Source organism: Vipera berus (genome assembly GCF_964194415.1).
Source record: "Vipera berus genome assembly, chromosome: 6".
Taxonomy (NCBI): Eukaryota; Metazoa; Chordata; class Lepidosauria; order Squamata; family Viperidae; genus Vipera; species Vipera berus.
In genome coordinates, this window is record NC_138208.1 from 61,532,593 (window position 1) to 61,554,629 (window position 22,037).

Here is a 22,037-nt window from a genome sequence, read left to right on the forward strand (position 1 = left end):
CCCAATTCTCCAGTTCTTTTTGAATTTTCCCCCATAGTTTTTCATAATTATTTTTATATAACTTTGTATTAGAGGGCGACAAAAACACCCCAAAATATTTAACCCTTTTAACAATCTCAAATCCAGTTAGTCCTTCTAAAAGAGCCTTTTGCGAAGCTGTCATATTTCTGACCAAAATTTTGGTTTTCTGTGTATTAACTTTAAATCCAGAAACCTTCCCATATTGTGTTATTATCTCCATCAGGTCCACAACAGAGTTCTCTGGCTGGGTCACTGTAACAACCAGATCATCTGCGAATGCTCTCAATCTATAATCCTGATCTCTAATTTGTATCCCCTTAATTTTTTCCGAATTCCGTATTTTGACCAATAATATCTCTAATGTTAACACAAATAACAAGGGCGATAACGGACAGCCTTGCCTTGTGCCCTTCTCAATATTACATACTTCTGTCAAGCTATTATTAACTATAATTCGGGCAGTTTGTTTTTGATATAATGCCCTAATCGGTTGCAAAAAAATTTCCCCAAAATCCATTTTGTCTAAAACTTTCAACAAAAATTGCCAATTCAATTGATCAAAAGCTTTTTCAGCATCTAAGAAAATTAGCGCCGCAGAGATCTGGTTGTTCCTTTCCAAAAACTCTAACACATCAACTATATGCCTCACATTATTTTTCATTTGCCTACCACTAATAAACCCCGTTTGGTCCCCATGAATCACCTGTTGCAGAACCCTCATCAATCTATTAGCCAAAACCTTAGCAAATATCTTGTAATCTGTATTTAAAAGCGATATCGGTCTATAATTTTTAACTTGAGTAGCATCTTGGTCTTCCTTCGGAATCAAGGAAATAAAAGCTGTTCTCCAAGACGGTGGCACCTTTCCCCCCCTCTGGATTGTCTGGAACAGTTCCTTTAACGGTTTTATCATCTCTATTTGTAGATTTTTGTAATAGGCCGCAGTCAAACCATCCGTACCTGGTGCTTTATCCACCTTCAATTCCTTAATTGCTGTAACAATTAAGTGAAAGGCCAGTGCATCCTTACTTACTTTACTGTGATCCCCTTCAAAAAGCTGCAAAAAGCTGGCCTGGGTGCCAGTTGTGCCTTTCACCCCACGGAATCTTAAGTCATCTCGTGTTCTTTCAAGATTGTGAAGGTCTGTGCAGAGATCTTGAATCCATAAGCAACAACGTTTACCTACAGTGGTTAGCTGAGCAGGCCTAAAACATCACAAAGACAATTATTTAAGGACAAGTGCATAAAAGTTAATGTTATTACAAAATGACTATACTTGCTTTTCCTAGAGCAGTTCCATTTTAGTTATAAAGGTAAAGGTAAAGGTTCCCCCGCACATGCGTGCTAGTCGTTTCCAACTCTAGGGGCCGGTACTCATTTCCGTTTCAAAGCCGAAGAGCCAGCGCTTGTCCGAGGACGTCTCCGTGGTCATGTGGCCGGCATGACTAGAAGCCAAAGGCGCACGGAACGCTGTTACCTTCCCACCATAGTGGTCCCTATTTTTCTACTTGCATTTTTACGTGCTTTCAAACTGCTAGGTTGGCAGAAGCTGGGACGAGTAACAGGCACTCACTCTGTTACGCGGCACTCGGGATTCAACCCACCAAACTGCCAACCTTCTGATCGACAAGCTCAGCGTTCTAACCCACTGAGCCACCCTGTCCCTATCTTAGTTATAGGATCTGGTAAAAACAAACCATGACCTTTTAACTTAATAACAGCTATTTTTTAAATTAAATAAGAACCTCTAGATTTGAAGACTTAGGGAAGGGATATTAAGTATTTTACATAATTGCTAATTAAACTAGCATATTTTATATGCCACTGATTTAAACATATTGGAAAAAAATTAAAGAATTATAGAACATGTGCAGCAAAAGACTATGTTATAGAAAACATGGCAATTCATAACAGATTACTGAATTGGAATTTAGTGAAGGAAATAAAAGCATGGCTGATTTTATTGTGTTTAGATGAGTTATATTCTTGTTACAAATATTTTAATCAGACTAAATATGATTTACAGCATTTTTGCAAACAGATAAAATCTTTATGTTGAAAGCCCCTGCCCTTATTGGAATTCAATAAATTAGGGATGTACTCATAAACTTTACTGTCCTTAATCATGCCCCATAGAAGTTGAAAGCCACTGATGCATAAAATAGATGAAACAGAAAAAGTAGCAGTCATATTATTAAGTAATAAAAATCTAAATAATTACTTACTGGTAGTGAGTGAAGCCCAAAGTGGGCAAGTTGGAATACTTTTTAGCAAAATCTGCCAGACGATTGATTATTGTGGCAAGCTACAATGAAAGTGAAGAATAACATACATGAAAATAAGGGAAGCAATATCATCATCATCATCTCATTTAAGGCAGCCTACATGGTTCATCTTCACTGTGTATATGGACAACGAGGAAAAGCCATTTAAATCATTTTGCACAATAGTTTCTCCCCAAATTTAAGCCTTCCACGCTGGCTGGAAATGAAAAGAATAGTTCAACATTGTTGTGTTCAACAAAGTTTTTGCTTAGAAGAAGAGATGTCAGAGCATGAGAATAAAGCTGTTTTGATCAAAGACTCAAGTCAGAAAGTAGAGGCTGAGTGGAAGACTGAACGTTCGAGAGTTCTCAGCTGCAAGTCAGACTTCTTGAGAGAAAAATCATCCTACAGAATAAAAATTATAATGAATATTGGCTGACCTTGGACAGGGATGACTACTAGGACCTTTATCAGAAGTCTAAATAGTTGCTAGAAACATTGGTTTAAATTGACTTGTATCTCACTGCTTGGAATTTCAACTGTCATTTGTTTTCTTGGAAATCTCAATGCCAGCATGGATCAAACCCTCTTACAAATCTAAGGTAAGATCTCCCCTGGCCCTCAACCCTTCCACAAGAGCTAAAAACCAGGCTCTGACCATCGGCCTGGGATCCAAATGGCTATGCTGGAGGCAGTTGCTAGACTGATGGAAGACTCCAACCTTCTCCTTGTTCTCTGCTCTCTACTCATCCATCTTTCTTTTTTGGCAATCACATAGTTGTATTTCTTGTGTTCTTTTTCATTGTTTATTTTATTACTCTATTATCTTCTGTTCTGCTCACACTTTTTTCATTGCTTTCTTTTTATCGTTGTAAGCCACCTAGAGTAGCCCCATGGTGAGAGGAGGCAAATAAATTAACAAATAAAATAATAATGATCCCTCTTGCATCTGGTGTAATACTGTAGTTTTGGATGCTTAGAGTAGTTTGAATAACTCCTTAGAATTAGTGTGCCTTCAGGATGAATTTATTGGTTCACAACTTCAATTATCTTTATTTTCTCCTACAAGTCCATGAAGCAGAACACAAATCTGCAGGGGCCCCAATGGGTATCAAATGCATTAAGGTGTAACAAATAGAGAAGAGCATAAAATATTTAACCAATTATTAGTACTAATTAGTAAAGGCTCAAGTCAGAAAGTAGGGTTCTATTTCCCTTATGTACTTCATAGAAAATCAAGAAATGTCCTGAATCTGCTCTTTTCTCCTGAATGTTTTGCCATTCCCTTAGAATCTGCTTCTATTTCTATTTGTAGAGTTAACTTCAGCAAACAGCCATTAGTCAATCTATAGCACCTGCCTTATGAAAAAATGCATATTACCTTGGGAAGAAGCAGGTTGAATCCATCTCGAAGTACTATCAAGTCCTAATAGAAAGAAAAATTTTAGAAAGTCAGATACAACTTTGTTCAATGTGATTGCTGAAATTTACTTTTCAGTGTGAGTTGCAACTGTATAATTACCATAACAATAAATATCTTTACAAAATGTAAAATTTCAATCAACTTAAATGCTCAGATAAATATTGATACTTCTAGTGCAGGGGTGTCAAACTCAATTTCACTGAGGGCCGCATCAGCATTGCCATTGCCGTCAGGGGGCTGGGTGGGTATGGCCAGGGTGGGTGTGGCCTACAGGGTGGGCGTGGCCAGCTCTACATCCTTCGCACCAAGGGTGCCTATGGGGGCCCGGGCAGGAGTGGGACAGATCTGAGGGTCTCTGGCAGAAGGAAGGTCTCTGGGCCAGGGCCAAGGCAGTGGGGGCCATTCCCTCACTGTTTCCAGCATGGCTTCGCGGGCCACATGAAACCACTTCGCGGGCCGGATGTGGCCCCCGGGCCTTGTGTTTGACATGTCTGTTCTAGTGTGAATAAGATTGCAGTATAAGCACTTAACAAACTGCCAAATGATTTAGATTTAAATTAGATTTAATGGGATTTTAAAAAACAGGATAAAATTGTGCTAAATAGAGAAAATGGGAACTCCAAAGAACTTAATCAATTCATTTCTGAGGACATAGACAGATGCCTATATCTGAGCTGGATTCTTCAGGAATAGGAGCAGATGAACTGAGACAAATAAAGGCAAAAGAACTGACAAACTAGCAAAAAATGAACACTCCGGGCTAAGTAAAAAAAGCACAGGTAATCTTCAATTTAAGATCATTGATTTAGAGACTGTTCAAAGTTACAATAGTGCTGAAAAAAATGACTTACAACTGGTCCTTAAACTTACAGTAATCCCAGCATCCCCATGGTCACATGATCAAAATCCAGTCATATGACCACTAGCATGCATTTATGATGGTTGTAGCATCCTCAGGTTATGTGATCTCCATGTGAGATTTTCCTAGCTGGCTTTCAACAAGCAAAGTCAATGGGGGAAGCTAGATTCAGTTAACAATTACTGTGATTTGTTTAATGACTGCAGCAAAAGAGGTCATAAAATAGGGTGCGATTCCCTTCACTCCACCTTACTTAGCAATGGAAGTTCTGGTTGCAACTGTCACAACCCCAGAACTACCTGTAGGCAATTTATATTTAGCTGGAATTTGCGCCTAATAGCAGCCAACATAATTTCTGTGAACAGGTCCCATTAACATTCCAAACAAGGAAGCAGACAGAGCCAATCCAAAACATATTGGACTTTCAAATAGCTTTTGCCAAAATCGCTCCTCAAAGGCCTTAAGCAAACTGAACTAGTAATTGGTTTAAGAACAGAACATAGAGAATAGAACTAAAGAGGCTGATTTTCTCATTGGAAAAATGCACAACAGTTTTACAAGTCTGAATGTGCTTCCCCTCCTCCCTCTCTTTAGCTTTGTGGAAATTAGGGAGGGGGCTTATCTGAGATGTTTACTCAAGTTACATTTCTACCCCAGAATCAGACTCCTTTTATCTGGCCATTTCCTGGTTATTGGCTCTTCTTCCCATCCCTCAAGGCCATTCCCTCTGCCTCAACACTGTTCAACAGAACTGGAACTCAAGATAGTTCCAGTCACTCTTGAACACAGATAGTTCAAAAGGGATGTAATAAGTAAAAATTTTCAAGTATGAAATATACTTGCTAATAAAGTATTAATATTTTAGCATTAGATCCTCCCATGCCATGAAGCATATTGGATAGATGTATTAACATAATACATCAAATGTATATAGCTGTCCATCTCAGGAGAAGTAACTCTGGTGGCATACAATACCCAATAGAAAACAATACATATATAAAAACAGGTATTTAAAAATAAAAATTAACATTAAAAATTGAGAATTGAAACTAAAATAAATACAACCCCAAGCAGAAGGAGTAAGTACATCCTCCCCAATAGTGAAGCCATATAAACAAGAATCTGGTTCCTTGGGACCCCCAGGCCTAGTATCATAACCAAGTCTCAAGGAACTTCTGGACCATCAATAAACAGATTGATTCAATAAATATATTTATTTTGGGGTGTTATTTTACCGTATTATCTCCCACATAACAAGAAGTTGCTCCAAGGTGAATGATTCCTGCAGCTTTTGGACAATAATGGGCAAATGTATGTACATGAGCCATTACATCATGACGCAATCGTTTCTCTTCCTCTGCTGCCATTCTGAAGTCTATGTTGTCCAGATTTGCTTCCATTTCCTTTATTTGCTCATCTGTGATGGGTAGGCCCAATGACTAAGGGGAAAAAAGTTTCTTAAATTAGAAGGTGTATGATCCTCAATTTAAGGCAGCCAACAGAACGAAAGTAGTTACTTTGGAATTTTATTTTTTGGCAGAAATAACTCGTCAATTTTCAAAATTAACTAAGAAATCATAATTTAGCTACAAATTACCAAGTAGCAGAGGACAGCCCTTCTACTTTACAATTTGAGTATTATTTCTACTTATATAATTTAATGTAATATAAGTAACCCTCTTCTAATAACCATTCATTTAATAATGGTTCAAAGTTGCAATAGCTTCAGAAAAAGTGAATTGAAACCCATTCTTGAAGTTAAGTCCATCACACCATCTCCTTGGTCATGTGATTACAATTCAGGTGCTTGGCAATGGTCTCGTATTTACGACAGTTGCAGTGTCTTAAGGACACATGACCACATTTTATGACCTTCTCAGCCAGCTTCCAACAAGCAAAGTCAATTGAAGAAGCCAGATTCACTTAATGATGCATGGTTCACTTAATAACCATATGATTCACTTAATGTGCGGTGATTTCCTTAACAATTATGGTAAAATGGTTATCAAATCTGGCCATATGATGATTCATTTAATGGCTGCATTGCCTAGTCACTAAAATTCTGGTGCAATTGTGGTTGTAAGTCAAAGACTACCTGTGGCTAATAATCAGACATAGAACATTTATTTATTAAACTTAAATGCTGCCCATCTCTCCTAGAGGTGACTCTAGGCAGGCTATAATCAATGAAAGTAATATGAAACATTAAAACAATAAATAGAACACTAAAATTGATATAAAAATTAACAAAGATGGGAAGGAAGGGGGCAAGATGCACACAGGGAGGTCAGGGGTCCTCACTTAGTCCAATAACCACTTCAGAATGAAATGCTCCCATTGGCCAGTTGGCAGAGCCAAGTCTTCAGGACCTTTTGGAAGGCCAAAAGGGTAGATGTGGGTCTCACCTGGGGGGGGGGGAGAGATAATATTCCAGAGGGCAGGAACCATGGCAGAAAAGACTCTTATTTATCCCAAATCAATATGACCTGTTACCATATAAATATCCCAGGATTTCTAGTAATTTTATTGAAAATTGCCATTACAACAGTAAAAGTACAAAGTAAAAAAATAATAATAAAAAGAAAAACAGAAGCTGCAGAAAAGAAAGAGAAAAGGAACAAAGAAAATAATAAAGAAAAAGAAATGTATAAATAATTTTGTTTTACCATCACATATAAAGAATTTTAGTAACTTAGCATTTCTCTTAAAATAGTTAATGCTACCATTCAGATTTGGTGCATCCAAAATGTCTTTACATTAAGTTGGAATGTTTCTCATATGTAAAAGGAAATAAGATATTCCTTGATGTCTTGATAGCAAGATAACATTTTTCTCCTATACTTAGTTCATCATAACTCACTGTGGCTTGCTATTGACACCTTGCCTCTTGCTGTCCTGGGAGGAAAGACCACCTTGTAACAAGTGATTATGTTGTATTTATTACATGTTGCATTTATTTATTAAATATATTATGGCCACATAGTCCAGAAGATTCTGGGTAGCCTATAATAGACAAATATACAATTAAAACAGCAAAAACCGTAAGACAAAATGTGACCACCTGGTCTAAAAAGCAATTTTTTTTAAAAAAAATGACAAGGATTCCATAGACACACCAACCCCACACCTGGGAACAGCATAAGATCTTAAGAGGGTGCTATATATATTTCTTAAGGGGAGGGGATGCTGTTACAGAGACCAGAGGAATGACAGAGAAGATGACAATGTATCCACAATGCAGTTTAAACCTAGTCATATTTTATTATATAGCCTCTTTTATAAAGAGTAGAAATTATTGAAACTTTTTAATTGACTCATGGACTTCAACTCCCAGAGCATAGCTGGCTCAGGAATTCTGGGAGTTGAAGTCCATGAGTCATAAAAGAGCCAAGGTTTCCTACCCCTGTTCTAGGGTGCACAGATTGCTTTTATATTAAGCTACTGCTGCCTCATCAATAGAATTCTACATCCTTAGCAATGGCCAAATTCTGTTATCCTGCATTTAAGGTCAGAAGTTGATTTCTGACCCAGCAACATAAATACTTTGTTCTTGGATAAGAATTTTAGCTTAGTTCAGTTTTCTTTCTGCCTGGCATTTTCTTGGCAGTAAATTGAATAACAAGAAACTCCCTTCCCCAATAACTGAAATCACATTCTCCAATGACAAATGAAGGGGGCATCTTTTACTAACAATTTAGCAGAGCCTTGTTGGAACAAACAGGTGCACATGGTGTTTTTTTCTCAGTTTGAATCTGAAGATCAAGACCAGAGTTGTGACTTCTTGGGAATGCAGATAGTTAAAAATAACAGATTCCCTTTTCAAATTGGGGCACAATATATAAAGCAATGGTGCTTTAGGACAAATAAAATAGGTAACAAAAAACTGAACTGAAACAGGCTCTCGAAGGCCTTCTTACTTAGGGTATGGAAGAAATAAAGAATTCCTAAATTCTACTGCATTCAGTGTATGCTAAACAGAAACTGTAGGAGTCTGGTATAATTTTCCCCAACCTGGTGCCCACTGAATGTCTCAATTTACAACTCAATTGTTGACAGGGAAGTATAAGCTACTGCTAAGCTTGTAAACCGCCCTGAGTCTTCGGAGAAGGGCGGGATATAAATGGAATTAAAAATAAAAATAAATAAAAAAAATAAATAAGCAGAGTAATACTACAAGCAAAAAACTATATTATGGAAGGCTAGAATAGCGTGAGGATTTGTCTGGCTCTCATTTGCTTTGTTACACTATATATCCTTAAAACTGCTGGCAAAGTTCTTTGTTTTGAAGAATCCTTTAAATTTCCAGCATTACATTCTTACTGCAACTTTAGGACAGTTCAGGGGTGAAACTCAAGCAGAAAGTAAACAATGGATCAATCAGAAAGTTTAATGAATCTGTAGATCACCCTAGAGAGGGGAGGGGGAATTTAGACTGCAAAGGATGCCATGACTCCCCCAAACTTGCCCATCTAAAACAAATGCTCCAAGAATTTAAGGAAAATATACTATTTATGAAGATTTCAGGCAAAGGAACTTATCTTAATAGTGGCTCAACTATTTAATATTTAATATTTGGAATAGAAGATAAAGTCAACTTTATTAACTTCTGTTTTACAAAATTTGTTTCTGAAATGAAATATATATATATATATATATATATATATATATATATATATATATATATATATATATATATATATATATATATATATATATATATATATATATATATATATACACACACACACACACACACACACACACACACACGATTATAGTTTAATAAAAATTATAATTCCTTCTAAGCTGAAGAAAAAATAGAACACATACGTGATGCACAAAAAGAACAGCTTAGGGCTTCCGGTTCCTGTTTTCCAGCGAGCAGTCTGAAGATTCGGAATGCCGAACTCTTCGGCTGAAATTTTTTGTTGGGGACCCTAAGGGGCCAGAACCCACCCTGAAGGGGTGGAATGAAGGAAGGAAATCCTAGGGACTTAGGAGAGACGGCAGTCTCCCCGAAAGGTCCAGGAGAAGCCTCCCAGAAACCAACAGAAGAAAAGGCTGGCTAACTCCATGTCCAGTCATAGTTGGAGACAACGGAAGTCATAAGCTTTTAAACTAAGCAGATTTAAAACAGCATGCTTGAATCTGGGTAAGAATATTGATTTTCTCTATTCTACCTATTTTCCTGAAGAAGAAAGTCCCAAAAATAAGAGATCTAAAAAAAAAAAAAGGAGGGGGATTTTACTCCCACTTTTTGGTTACCGGAAGTGGCGAAACTTACCCTTTAGAGCAGGGGTGTCAAACTGCCAGCCCGCAGGCCAGAGCGTCACAGAGAAACCACGCCCATCCCATTTTCAGCAATGGGAAAAAGTTCCGATACGTTGCGTGACGTCACATGACGTCGCGAGTTTGACATGCCTGCTTTAGAGAGAGAAAAAAGACTAGAAAGACCTGAAAAATGAGCAAACGCTGACACCTGCTGGTGGGTGAGGATTCTTTTTTTCTCTGATCCTCAAAGTTCTTAGAAAATGCAGCTGTGTAAACAAAGTGAGAGTAACAAATCTGAAGCAATGAATACTTCACAAAAGGAAACATATGATAAGCGGCAACAATTTCAAAGGACAATGATTTTAAATTACAAAGAAATACAGAACAACCTTGAGAGTATGAATCAACTTATCTCCAACTTAATTTCACTCCAAGAAATTTCCAAGGAAAATACAGTAGAGATGACTGAACATAATTCTGATGATAGAGACTTAAAGGTGGAACCGTATAAAATAAAAAATTATGATTTAATTCAAATGGGAAATATTTCAACATGTCCAAGCAACTTTGAAGACAAGGAAAAGAATGAGAAAAAATACTTTACAGGGAAACGAATGATGCAGCAAAACATACTGATTAAGAAAGGCAATGGCCAGAGAAAAAAGATTAAAATGGAAATTAAGAAAATAGATGATGGGAATTATCAGAGAGAATACTTAAAAAAGAAACATTTGTTTGAATATGGCTAAAAATGGAAAAGCTTTGGAATATATTACTCTTAGAGAGATGATTTTTTTCTCTTTTTGTTAACAAATACAATAAGAAACAATTGTTTGAATATAGCTAAAGAAATGGAAAAACTTTGAAATATATTACTCTTAGAGGGATGATTTTTTAAAAATACAATTTTTTTTCCTTTTCCTTTCTGTAAAAAAAGTTGAAATGATTTAAATAAAGCAAACGTTTTAGTTATTTAAATGTGATGATAAGAAAAGTATAAAAATGTATTTTGAATGAGAGTTAAAGGATTAGATGATTAGATCTACTGAATGGAATGCTTAAAGTTTAAATAAATTAAATACATTCTCAGCTATGGTCAAAAAGAATAAGAAATTGAGGGAATAAATATATATAAAATTAGGAGGGATAAATATTTTAAGATGTTATTTTTTGTATCTCAGTGCTTTTGTCTTTTTCTTTCTTTTTTCTCCTCTTTTTTCTCTCTCTCCTCTTTTCCTTTCTCTTTCTACTTTTTTACTTATTAAGAAATACAAAAGTATGAGAGGGCTTATATGGAAAAAATAGAATTAAATCCACCAATGTAAATGTAGTTAATTGTTGAAAAAATTGTCACTAGTAAGAATATTTAGAATTTGGGGGGAGAAATAAGCTGAAATAAGCACGGTAACAGGATTTACGATAAGGCAACTAAAATGACAAATAGGATTATTGGAAAAACTATATACTTAATTGTTGTTAATCAAAATAATGAGAATTGTCTTAATCTAATGTTTTGCAAATAAAGATACTTTGGGGAAAGGGGAAATCAAATGAAATTAACATATGGAATATAGATTATAGAAATCAATTGTTAAACATTGTCTTATAAATGTTACCCAGACAACATACTGTTTACAAATTACTGAATGATTTTATGTTATGTTAAAAATACCAATAAAATATATACAAAAAAGAACAGCTTAATATTATAAACAGTTGAGAAATTATGTTTTGTTGTTGTTGTTAGCTACGAAGTCGTGTCTGACCCATTGCAACCCCATGGACAATGTTCCTCCAGGCCTTCCTGTCCTCTACCATCTCCTGGAGTCCATTTAGGCTCACGCCTACTGCTTCAGTGACTCCATCCAGCCACCTCATTCTCTGTCATCCCCTTCTTCTCTTGCCCTCAACCTTTCCCAGCATTAGGCTCTTCTCCAGTGAGTCCTTCCTTCTCATTAGGTGGCCAAAGTATTTGAGTTTCAACTTCAGGATCTGGCCTTCTAAAGAGCAGTCAGGGTTGATCTCCTCTAGGACTGACCGGTTTGATCGCCTTGCAGTCCAAGGGACTTGCAGGAGTCTTCTCCAGCACCATACAGTAGTTCTAAGGCTTCAATTCTTTGGCACTCAGCCTTTCTTATGCTCCAACTTTCACAGCCATACATTGTAACTGGGAAGACCATAGCCTTGACTATACACACTTTTGTTGACTGGGTGATGTCTCTGCTTTTTAGTGTGCTGTCTAGATTTGCCATTGCTTTCCTCCCCAGGAGCAAGCGTCTTTTAATTTCTTGGCTACAGTACCCATCTGCAGTGATCTTGGAGCCCAGAAAAATAAAATCCGTCACTACATCCATTTCTTCCCCATCTATTTGCCAGGAATTGAGAGGGCCAGATGCCATGATCTTGGTTTTCTTAATGTTAAGTTTCAACCCAACTTTTGCACTCTCCTTCTTCACCCTCAACAAGAGGCTCTTTAGTTCTTCTTAACTTTCTGCCATTAGAGTGGTATCAGCTGCATATCTTAGGTTGTTGAGATTTCTCCCGGCAATCTTAATTCCAACTTTCGATTCATATAGCCCTGCCTTTCTCATGATGTGCTCTGCATATAAGTTAAATAGGCAGGGTGACAGTATACAGCCTTGCTGGACTCCTTTCCCAATTTTGAACCAATCAGTGGAGAGACAAATAAGATGGTCTGGTACTTACATCTCTTTAAGAACTTGCCACAATTTGTTTTGATCCACACAATCAAAGGCTTTAGCATAGTCAATGAAGCAGAAGTAGATGTTTTTCTGGAACTCCCTAGCTTTCTCCATGATGTAGCATATGTTGGCAATTTGATCTCTAGTTCCTCTGCCTCTTCGAAATCCTGCCTGTACTTCTGGTAGTTCTTGATCCACATACTGCTGGAGTCTAGCTTGTAGGATTTTAAGCATAACTTTACTAGCATGTGGAATCAGTGCAATGGTGCAATAGTTTGAACATTCTTTGGCACTGCCTTTCTTTGGAATTGGAATGTAAACTGATCTTTTCCAATCCTGTGGCCACTGTTGAGTTTTCCAAATTTGCTGGCAAATTGAGTGTAGCACTTTTACTGCATCGTCTTTTAAGATTTTGAATAGCTCAGCTGGAATACTGTCACCTCCACTAGCTTTGTTGTTGCTCAGCTTTTCTAAGGCCCACTTCACTTCACATTCTAGGATGTCTGGCTCGAGGTCAGTGACCACCCCATTGTGGTTATCAGGGACATTAAGCTCACTCTTGTATAGTTCTTCTGTGTAATTTTGCCACCTCTTCTTAATCTCTTCTGCCTCTGTTAGGTCCCTGCCATTTTGGTCCTTTATCATGCCCATTTTTGCATGAAACGTTCCCTTCATCTCTCCAATTTTCTTGAAGAGATCTCTGGTCCTCCCTATTCTATTGTTTTCTTCTACAGTATTTCTTTGCACTGTTCATTTAAGAAGGCATTCTTATCTCTTCTAGCTATTCTCTGGAATTCTGCATTCAATTGGGCATATCTTTCTTTTTCTCCCTTGCCTTTCGCTTCCCTCCTTTTCTCAACTATTTTCAAAGCTTCCTCAGACAGCTATTTTGCTTTCTTGCATTTCTTTTTCTTTGGGATGGTTAGTTACTACCTCTCGTACAATGTTGCAAACCTCTGTCCATAGTTCTTCAGGCACTCTGTCTATCAGATCTAATTCCTTAAATCTATTTGTCACCTCTACTGTATATTCAACAGTGATATGATTTAATTCATACCTGAATGGCCTAGTGCTTTTCCCTACTTTCTTCAGTTTAAGCCTAAACTTTGCAAGGAGAAGCTCATGGTCTGAGCCACAGTCAGCTCCTGGTCTTGTTTTTACTGACTGTATAGAGCTTCTCCATCTTTGGCTGCAGAGCACATAGTCAATCTGATTTCTGTGTTGACCGTTTGGTGATGTCCATGTGTAGAGCCGTCTCTTGGGTTGTTGGAAAAGAGTGTTTGCTATGACCATCGTATTCTTGACAAAATTCTATCAGCCTGTGCCCTGCTTCATTTTGTACTCCAAGGCCAAACTTGCCTGTTATTCCAGTTATCTTTTGGCTTCCTACTTTAGCATTCTAATCCCCCATGATGATAAGGACATCATTTTTTGGTGTTAGTTCTATAAGGTGTTGTAGGTCTTCATAGAACAGGTCAATTTCATCCTCTTCAGCACCAGTGGCTGGGGCATAGACTTGGACTACTGTGATATTGAATGGTTTGCCTTGGATTCGAACTGAGATCATTCTGTCATTTTGGGGATTGTATCCCAGTATTGCTTTTCCTACTCTTTTATTGACTATGAAGGCTACTCCATTTCTTCTGAGGGATTCTTGCCCGCAGTAGTATACCTGATGGTCATCCGAATTAAATTCACCCATTCCTGTCCATTTTAGTTCGCTGATTCCTAAGATGTCGATGTTGAGTCTTGTCATCTCTTGTTTGACCACATCCAGCTTGCCTTGATTCATGGATCTTACATTCCAGGTTCCTATGGAGAAAAAATCTTTACATCGGACTTTCCTTTCACCACCAGGTACATCCACAGCTGAGCGTCCTTTCAGCTTTGGCCCAGTCGCTTCATTCTTTCTCGCTCTACTAGTACTAGCCCTCTGCTCTTCCCCAGTAGCATATTGGATGCCTTCCGACGTGAGGGGCTCATCTTCCAGCGTCATATCGTTTTGCATTTTGGTATTGTCCATAGGGTTTTCATGGCAAAGATACTGGAGTGGGTTGCCATTTTCTTTTCCAGTGGATCACGTTTTGTCAGAACTCTCTGCTATGACCTGTCCGTCTTGGGTGGCCCTGCACAGTATAGCTCATAGCTTCATTGAATTACGCAAGCCCCTTCACCACGACAAGGCAGTAAACCATGAAGGGGAAATTATGTTTAGATTTTTGTTACTACCCTCCTGGCAAAAAAATGAACTATTTTGAAATACATCTGCTTCAAACCATTCTCTAATATGACATTGTAATGATTAATCTGAACACAGGCCGGGAAAACAGAAACTGCTGCGGGTGATGCAATTCACAAGCTGCAACTCTGAGTGTTGACTTACCATTATCAAGTTATCTCACAGCTACATATGAAATCTGTTTGCTTAAATCTGTTTTTATGTATTTAGAAAGTGTAGCTACGTCAAAACTGTTCTCCAGTTACAGTAATGATGGTAAAGAACATAATACAGATTTTCAAAACTTGTTTAGAAGTTTGAGAAAGAGGGTAGAAAAAATATTTCTTTATTAAGGACAATATACTTAGCCAAGGCTAACTGAAGTTTTAAAAATTCCTAGAATGAAAATGGGGAAGAATGAGAACCAACAGATAAAACCAGTTAATATTTCCTAACTATATGTATGCCTTTGAATTCCTACAAAACTTCTCTGCTCAGAGATCTTCGGGCTACATAAGAAGTATTGCTTAAACAATATGCTTGTTAGTGATATCTTCTCTTATTCTAATAAAGGTTGTTTTATACAGGAAGTTCTTTTTTAACAATTATTCGTCCAGCAACTGTTGAAGTTTATGATAATGCTGAATGAGTGGTAGCTGTCCTCAGAGTTCTGGCTGTCAGTGTCCCCACAGTCATATGATTGTGATCTGGGAACTCAGCACCCAGCTCATGATTATAATGCAGCATCCCACGGTCATGTGATTGTCGTTTGTGAGCTTTTCTGCCAGCTTCCCACAAGCAAAGTCAATGGGGAAGCCACCAGGAAATCTGAAGTTAGTATCATGTGAGGTCCTTGCTTAATGACCTATGTGGTCATTTAATTATGGCATTTTGGATTGTCAGAATTACCATGGCTAAGTGGCACAATGACATGTCACCCTTTCCAACCTTGTTGCTTAATAACAGCAATTCTGGTCCCAATTGTCACTGTTTTTTTTAAAACATTACATACACACTAAAAGTAAAATTATGACAAGAACAGATAATTCAGCGCAGGTGGAATTATCAAAAGATAAAAAACTGAAACAATTTAGGAACATAATATAAAATTTAAGAAGCGATAGACAAGAAGAAAAGCAATCATGCGTAGCAAAGAATGATACTTTGTTCAAGAACACTAGGACCTAAATGCAGAGTTGTAACTGTTTTACTAAGCAGGAAGTCCCAGCAAGAGCTCAGGACTTAACAACTCTACTTGACAGAACTATTTAATGGGATGATTACAAAAGATTGTCTTATTTCCTTTACGACACAATCTTATATAGTCATTAGAACTATTAAATTTATAGTTAGGGTTGTCCAACTGAGAATATGTTTTATAGACCACACTGCAGTTAGAATAGAATAAAACCTTTATTGTCACTTTAAATGTACACTGTTCAGCATACATTAAAATTAAATTTTGTTGCATTCAATTCTCAGAAAAATACCATTATGCATATACCCACATACACACACAAACATCACAGTCTAGTTTGAAAGTATATATATACATGGCAAAAAAAGGATCCTGCAAATTTACAAGACAGATGGCATAAGGAACAAAGCTGTTACAGAATCTAGTTCTGCTATAAATGCTTCGAAACCTCCTCCCAGAGGGGAGCAACAGAAACAGACCATGAAGTGGGTGTATGGGGTCTCTAAAAATGCTTCGAGCTCTAAACACATAATGCTTCTAAGCGGTATCCTAATAATGGGAAGCGAGCTTCCTATAATCTTCTCAGCTGTCCTTACCACTCTCTGTACGGACCTTCTACCTAAGGCACTGCTACCGCCAAACCAAACAGAGATGCATTTGTTAAAATGCTTTCAATCATCCCTCTGTAAAAAATGGCCAGGACAGAAGGAGAAAGATGTGCTCTCCTCCTCTGCAAGAAATGCAAATGCTGCTTTGCATGTAAAGCTGATTAATTCACCTAAACACGTTCTGTTTTATATTTTAGTACTCATTGTATGTCTCTGTATTCTATTCAATTGTACACTGTTTTATCTCTTTTTTATTTTATCTTATTTTATTGTATCTTACCTTACCTTATTTAATTGTGACTTATTGTGGCCAATACCCATTGTTTTGATATGGTCAAGAGAGTAATCAATACAGGGAAGCAGAACAAAATTAATGAGAAGGTGTGCAAAAATTTTGGAGTGCCTTGTGCCTAATGTAAGGCTGTTTTTTCCCCAGACCTGATGCCTTCCAGGTCAACTTCTACAATCCTCACCAAAATATACTGACCCCAGGTTCTGTATCGCCTACCCGGCTGGCAGGGAATTCTGGCCCGAAGCCCAACATCAGGCCTAGAAGTTACCGGATTGCAAGAAATGTGATTACAGTATTCGCTTCTGAGGGTTTCGAGTGGCAAATATGCATGAACGGAGCAAAAAGGGGCGGAAGAAGCAACGCTGATCGGCACAGCAACGCCAGTCCAAAAGCCTACGCTGCCCGCCACCCAAGCGATTGTCTGCCTCGCCATTTAAACACTGGCATACAGCCTTAGGGCCATTTCTCCCGATGATTGATGACCGCTCAATAACAGCAAAGCGACCCTGAAACCTCTAAGCCCCAGTCTAGATCATCCTAATCTGGCAACCATGCGGGCCCCGCACCTTCTCAGCTTGGGCTAAGTAAAGCCAGAGCCTCCGCCAGGTGCTGAACTTCTTCCTCTCGCTGAAGTTATACGCCATGTCGGGGCTGGCATAGCGGGAGACGAGAGGGGAGCGGTAGCGGCCGAAGGCGTCTTCCTCGCCGGCGGGATTCAAAGAAGCCATCCGGACGGGCTGCAGCCGAGAAGACCCGTCGATCAAAAACTCAGCGGAAAGGCTGAAGTGCGCTGAAGGTCGGAATAAAAAGAGCAGCAAAAGTCCGCCCTCCGTTTGGCCTCCTACCTTTCCCACCCCTTCCTCAAGGCGAGAGATTGGCCCGGAACGAGCGATCGCCGCAGCGACCCCTGCTGCTTGGGCGGCGGCGCGTTCGGTATTGCTGCTCCCGAACGCCTTGGGGTGCGAGGAAACGAATAAAGCAATGTTTGTCAAAAATTGGCAACTCTTAAGATGCGTTGAGTTCAGTTCTCAGAATTCCCCAGCCAGCATTGAAGCCCGCACATCTTAAAGTTGCCAAATTCTCCCTGAAATAAGGTAAATCCAGAATCCGCTGAATTTCTATCCCTGCTTTCTGAAGAGAGATGCTATTACTCAAAGCAGATGATAGAACTGTGTCTTTGGGGAATATATTTTCATATGTGTATAGTGATAGGTTTCCCCCCCCCCTCACTTGTCTCGCTTGTCTTTGAATATGATATGAAATTACCTAGGCAACTGTTTGTTGTTAGTTGCGAAGTCGTGTCCAACCCATTGCGACCCTATGGACAATGTTCCTCCAGGCCTTCCTGTCCTCTACCACTTCTGGAGTCCATTTAAGCTCACACCTACTGCTTCAGTGACTCCATCCAGCCACCTCATTCTCTGTCGTCCCCTTCTTCTATTGCCCTCAATCTTTCCCAGCATTAGGCTCTTCTCCAGTGAATCCTTCCTTCTCATTAGGTGGCCAAAGTATTTGAGTTTTAGCTTCAGGATCTGGCCTTCTAAAGAGCAGTCAGGGTTGATCTCCTCTAGGACTGACCGGTTTGATCGCTTTGCAGTCCAAGGGACTCGCAGGAGTCTTCTCCAGCACCATAGTTCAAAGGCAACTGTTATATCTCCACAAAGTTTCCTTCCTTCTCTCGCCTTTAACTCATTAGAAATACAGGTAGTCCTCGACTTACAACAGTTCATTTAGTGACCGTTTGAAGTTACAATGGCACTGAAAAAGTGACTTATGACCGTTTTTCACATTTACAACCACTGCAGCATCCCTGTGATCACATGATCAAAATTCAGACGCTTGGCAACTGACTCATATTTTATAATGGTTTCAGTGTCCTGGGGTCATGTGATCCCCTTTTGCGACCTTCTGACAAGCAAAGTCAATGGAGAAACCAGATTTACTTAACAACCATGTGTCTAACTTAACAAATGCAGTGATTCACTTAACAACTGTGGCAAGAAAGGTTGTAAAATGGGGCAAAATTCACTTAACAAATGCTTCACTTAGCAACATAAATTTTGGGCTCAATTGTGGCCGTACATCAAGTTCTACCTGGCATAAATTGTCCTTTATGTCCACAGCACAGTAAAGTATCCTGGCATATATTTTATTTTTAGTTTATTTATTAAATTTGTTTGCTGTCCATCTTGCCATGAGGTAACTTTGGGCAGCTTACCATGTTAAAAAGAAAAAAAATACAAAAAACATGTATACAATAAAGCACTATAAAAATACAAATTATCAACTATATCTAAAAGATGGGGAGGGAATGGGATGAGCAGGGGTGTGTGGAATCTGTTATTAATCTATCAACCACCTCCAGCATGACACTCCCCCATAGGAGCCCCCCAGGCCAACTGGGAGAACCAGGTCTTCAAGCTCTTGTGGCAGGCCAGGAGGCTGGGAGCCAATCACATTCCCAGGGGCAGGATTAGTTGGCCATTTCAGGCTTGTGTGGCATGGAGTGGTACCCGCAGAATCTTTCTGCTTTTATCAGAATGACTAATGTTGAGTTGTTGAATCTCAGATTTGGACTCATTTTGGAGTAGTCTATACATACACACACACACCGCAGATGCCTCTGTAGCCTGTCATCTCCTCAGCCACCACTTTCCTTTCTAGAGGAAAGAACAGGTCACACCATTGGCCAGCCCTGTATAATGCAGCTTGTGGCTGCACCTGAATTGGCTCCTGGTATAGCCAGCTTTCTCAAAACCACATACAGCTGGAGACATTTTAAGTTGCTTGGATTTACCATTAACCAGCAATTTCTTGAGAGGCCTTTTTTAAAGTACGTAGAGTCTATCTGCAGTTTGTTGTGCAGACAAAATCCTTGGTAATTTATAGTCAATAAAGGAAAAATGTGAGTAGCTATTTTTTTGCTTAGCTTTGCTTCCATTGGATGTTTACAGTATGATCCTGGCTATTCTGTTTTCTCAAACAAACTTCTACTTCTATAGAAATTCTCATTCTTTGCATTCTCATTCTTTGCATAAGTTCTAAGTTGCAAAATCATGACTATTATCTTATTAGCATGGAAGATAAATACAATTGTTCAGGTCAGTAGCTTGGGCATTGCATCTGTGTATTATTTATTTTGATATCATTAATTCAAACTTCCCTTCTTTGTACCTTTATGTTATATTGATTTATATTTGTTATCTGTACAAGCACTTGTATGAATTTAATCTGTCTCTGGAACATTATGGCTACCATATTTGGGCTGCAAAAATTGGGACAATCATATTGAGACTGCATTTAGACTTATCTCTTGCTTCTTTGTCAAAACTGGCTGGTAACCATTTCTAAAGGGCGGAAATATTGATCCTTTCTACATCTTTTTCTGCTCTAAAAGTTATTATTCCTTTTAACCACTATGCTGGTTCTTAAGTGCTAATAAAGAGAGGTATAGTACTTTAGTGTGTGTGTGTGTGTATTTATGTGTGTAAATTTTTGGGATTGCTAACAAAGAATTAAAGGGAGACTGATATAGCTATTTCAAACTATCAGTCTCCCTTTAATTCTTGTGTTAGCAATCCAAAAGAATTTACACAAATATGAGCTGTCACTGTGTGACTACAGCCTGTTGATGGCCTTGAGTTAGGCTGAAACAGGAAATAAGATGTTTGGGGCTTAGCAAGGTATTCTAAATAATTAACAAACACTTCACACACACATACACACACATATTGGAAAGAAGGATTTTTTAAAATAATGTGCCTTCATGTTTTTGCATTTTGATGTTTTAATTTTGTAAATATACACTTAGCAATTTTGTGTATGTGTGTGTTGAAGAAAAGCTAAGTCCAAAAAGAAATGTGCATAAGAAAGAAAGTGATTGGCCACTGCTTTCCTAAAATACAAATGTAGGTCATAGTAGCAGGGAATTAGAGGATATGTAGCCAGCAGTTGAGATTTAACAATGTGCAAGTCTAGAGAAGGTTTCGTAAACTGGTTTAGAAGTCAGTTGGTATAAGTGCAGTACAGGAGCATCTAAAACAGTAAGTGTACGTATGTCCTACTACTTCTGAATATCACTTATGGTACTTGTACTACTCACAGAACTCAAAAATATTGTACTTGAGACCTAGAATAAGTACATGAAAATTAGTGAAGGAAGGTTCCGAGTGAAATCTCAAGATCTAAAAAACTATAAACCAAACAGCCTAATCTTTTTCAAATGGCTCAAAGGGCTGACGCTACCAGACTAAAGAGGTTGCATTAGGATAAACCACAGATGAATGTAATGGATCTTGTTCTCTCTATTAAGGTCATTACCCGCTACCCCTTTAATGTACATAGCCTAAATCTTCTGGTGATGTAAAAAAAAACTTTGGGAGGTAATCTCATAAACCAGAATTCATTCTCCTGTACACCTAAAGAGCTAAGAACATACCTGCAGCCATACAATTCTTTAGTACTAAACTTATGTCAGATACATGTGTATAACTTAAAGCCTTTAGAGAATCCAGATTTCTAAGAATGTTATTCTAAGTACCTTGCTGAATCTCAAATGCACCACTTGAAATAGAAACTGAGATAATTCCACTAAAATCAAATGCTTGCATATGCCAGTTTTATTTTTGGCTCAAGCTCCCTGATTGCCATGAACATTCTGGATATTTTTCTTCTTTCTAGAAAGCAAAAACTAGAATAATTTATGCCAATGTATGACTTCAGCCGTCCAGTATAGGGTTATCGAAAACTGTCTGGCAGTGGATGTTTGACATAACTCTCCAGGTAAAGCAGGATAAATTAGACAGACACTCGCAACATATAAATCTGAAACTTTTCAAGCCAGCAATTTAACTATTCATTGTTATTTCCCCAACACACTGCAGAACCTTTCCCTTAGCCAGCTTTAATGTCTTCCTCTTTGCAGTTTTGGAGAGCAGGTCTAGTAACTCTCTTGCAATGCAAACCTATCACTGTGACTTGGAGAAACCAAAATTACTAGCCCATATATTTCTTAGAGACAATTTCTAGATCATCTTGTGTTCTACTCTTATAATTCTGTAATCTCACTAGTGTTTAAGAACAATTCCATTTGCTGCTTATCAGTAGACAAGAGCACTAATGTCTTTTGGAGAATTGCAACATTTCTTTCAGCTATTATTGCCTTACATAGGAAACTATTTT

The 22,037-nt window shown here is 38.2% G+C and overlaps 1 protein-coding gene across 1 annotated transcript in view; it reads right to left on the reverse strand.

Annotated features, from left to right (window-relative positions):
* ADSL (adenylosuccinate lyase) overlaps nt 1–17,728 on the reverse strand; it is a 30,310-nt gene extending 12,582 nt beyond the window's left edge. The window contains exons 1-5 of the mRNA XM_081331206.1: nt 17,423–17,728; nt 5,803–6,006; nt 3,667–3,711; nt 2,247–2,326; nt 1,055–1,226 (exon numbers count right to left, since the gene is read on the reverse strand). Coding sequence (XP_081187332.1) covers nt 1,055–1,226; nt 2,247–2,326; nt 3,667–3,711; nt 5,803–6,006; nt 17,423–17,584 — 663 coding nt within the window. The 5' untranslated portion in view covers nt 17,585–17,728. The remainder of the gene's footprint in view (nt 1–1,054; nt 1,227–2,246; nt 2,327–3,666; nt 3,712–5,802; nt 6,007–17,422) is intronic.
* Between the last annotated feature and the right edge of the window lie 4,309 nt (nt 17,729–22,037).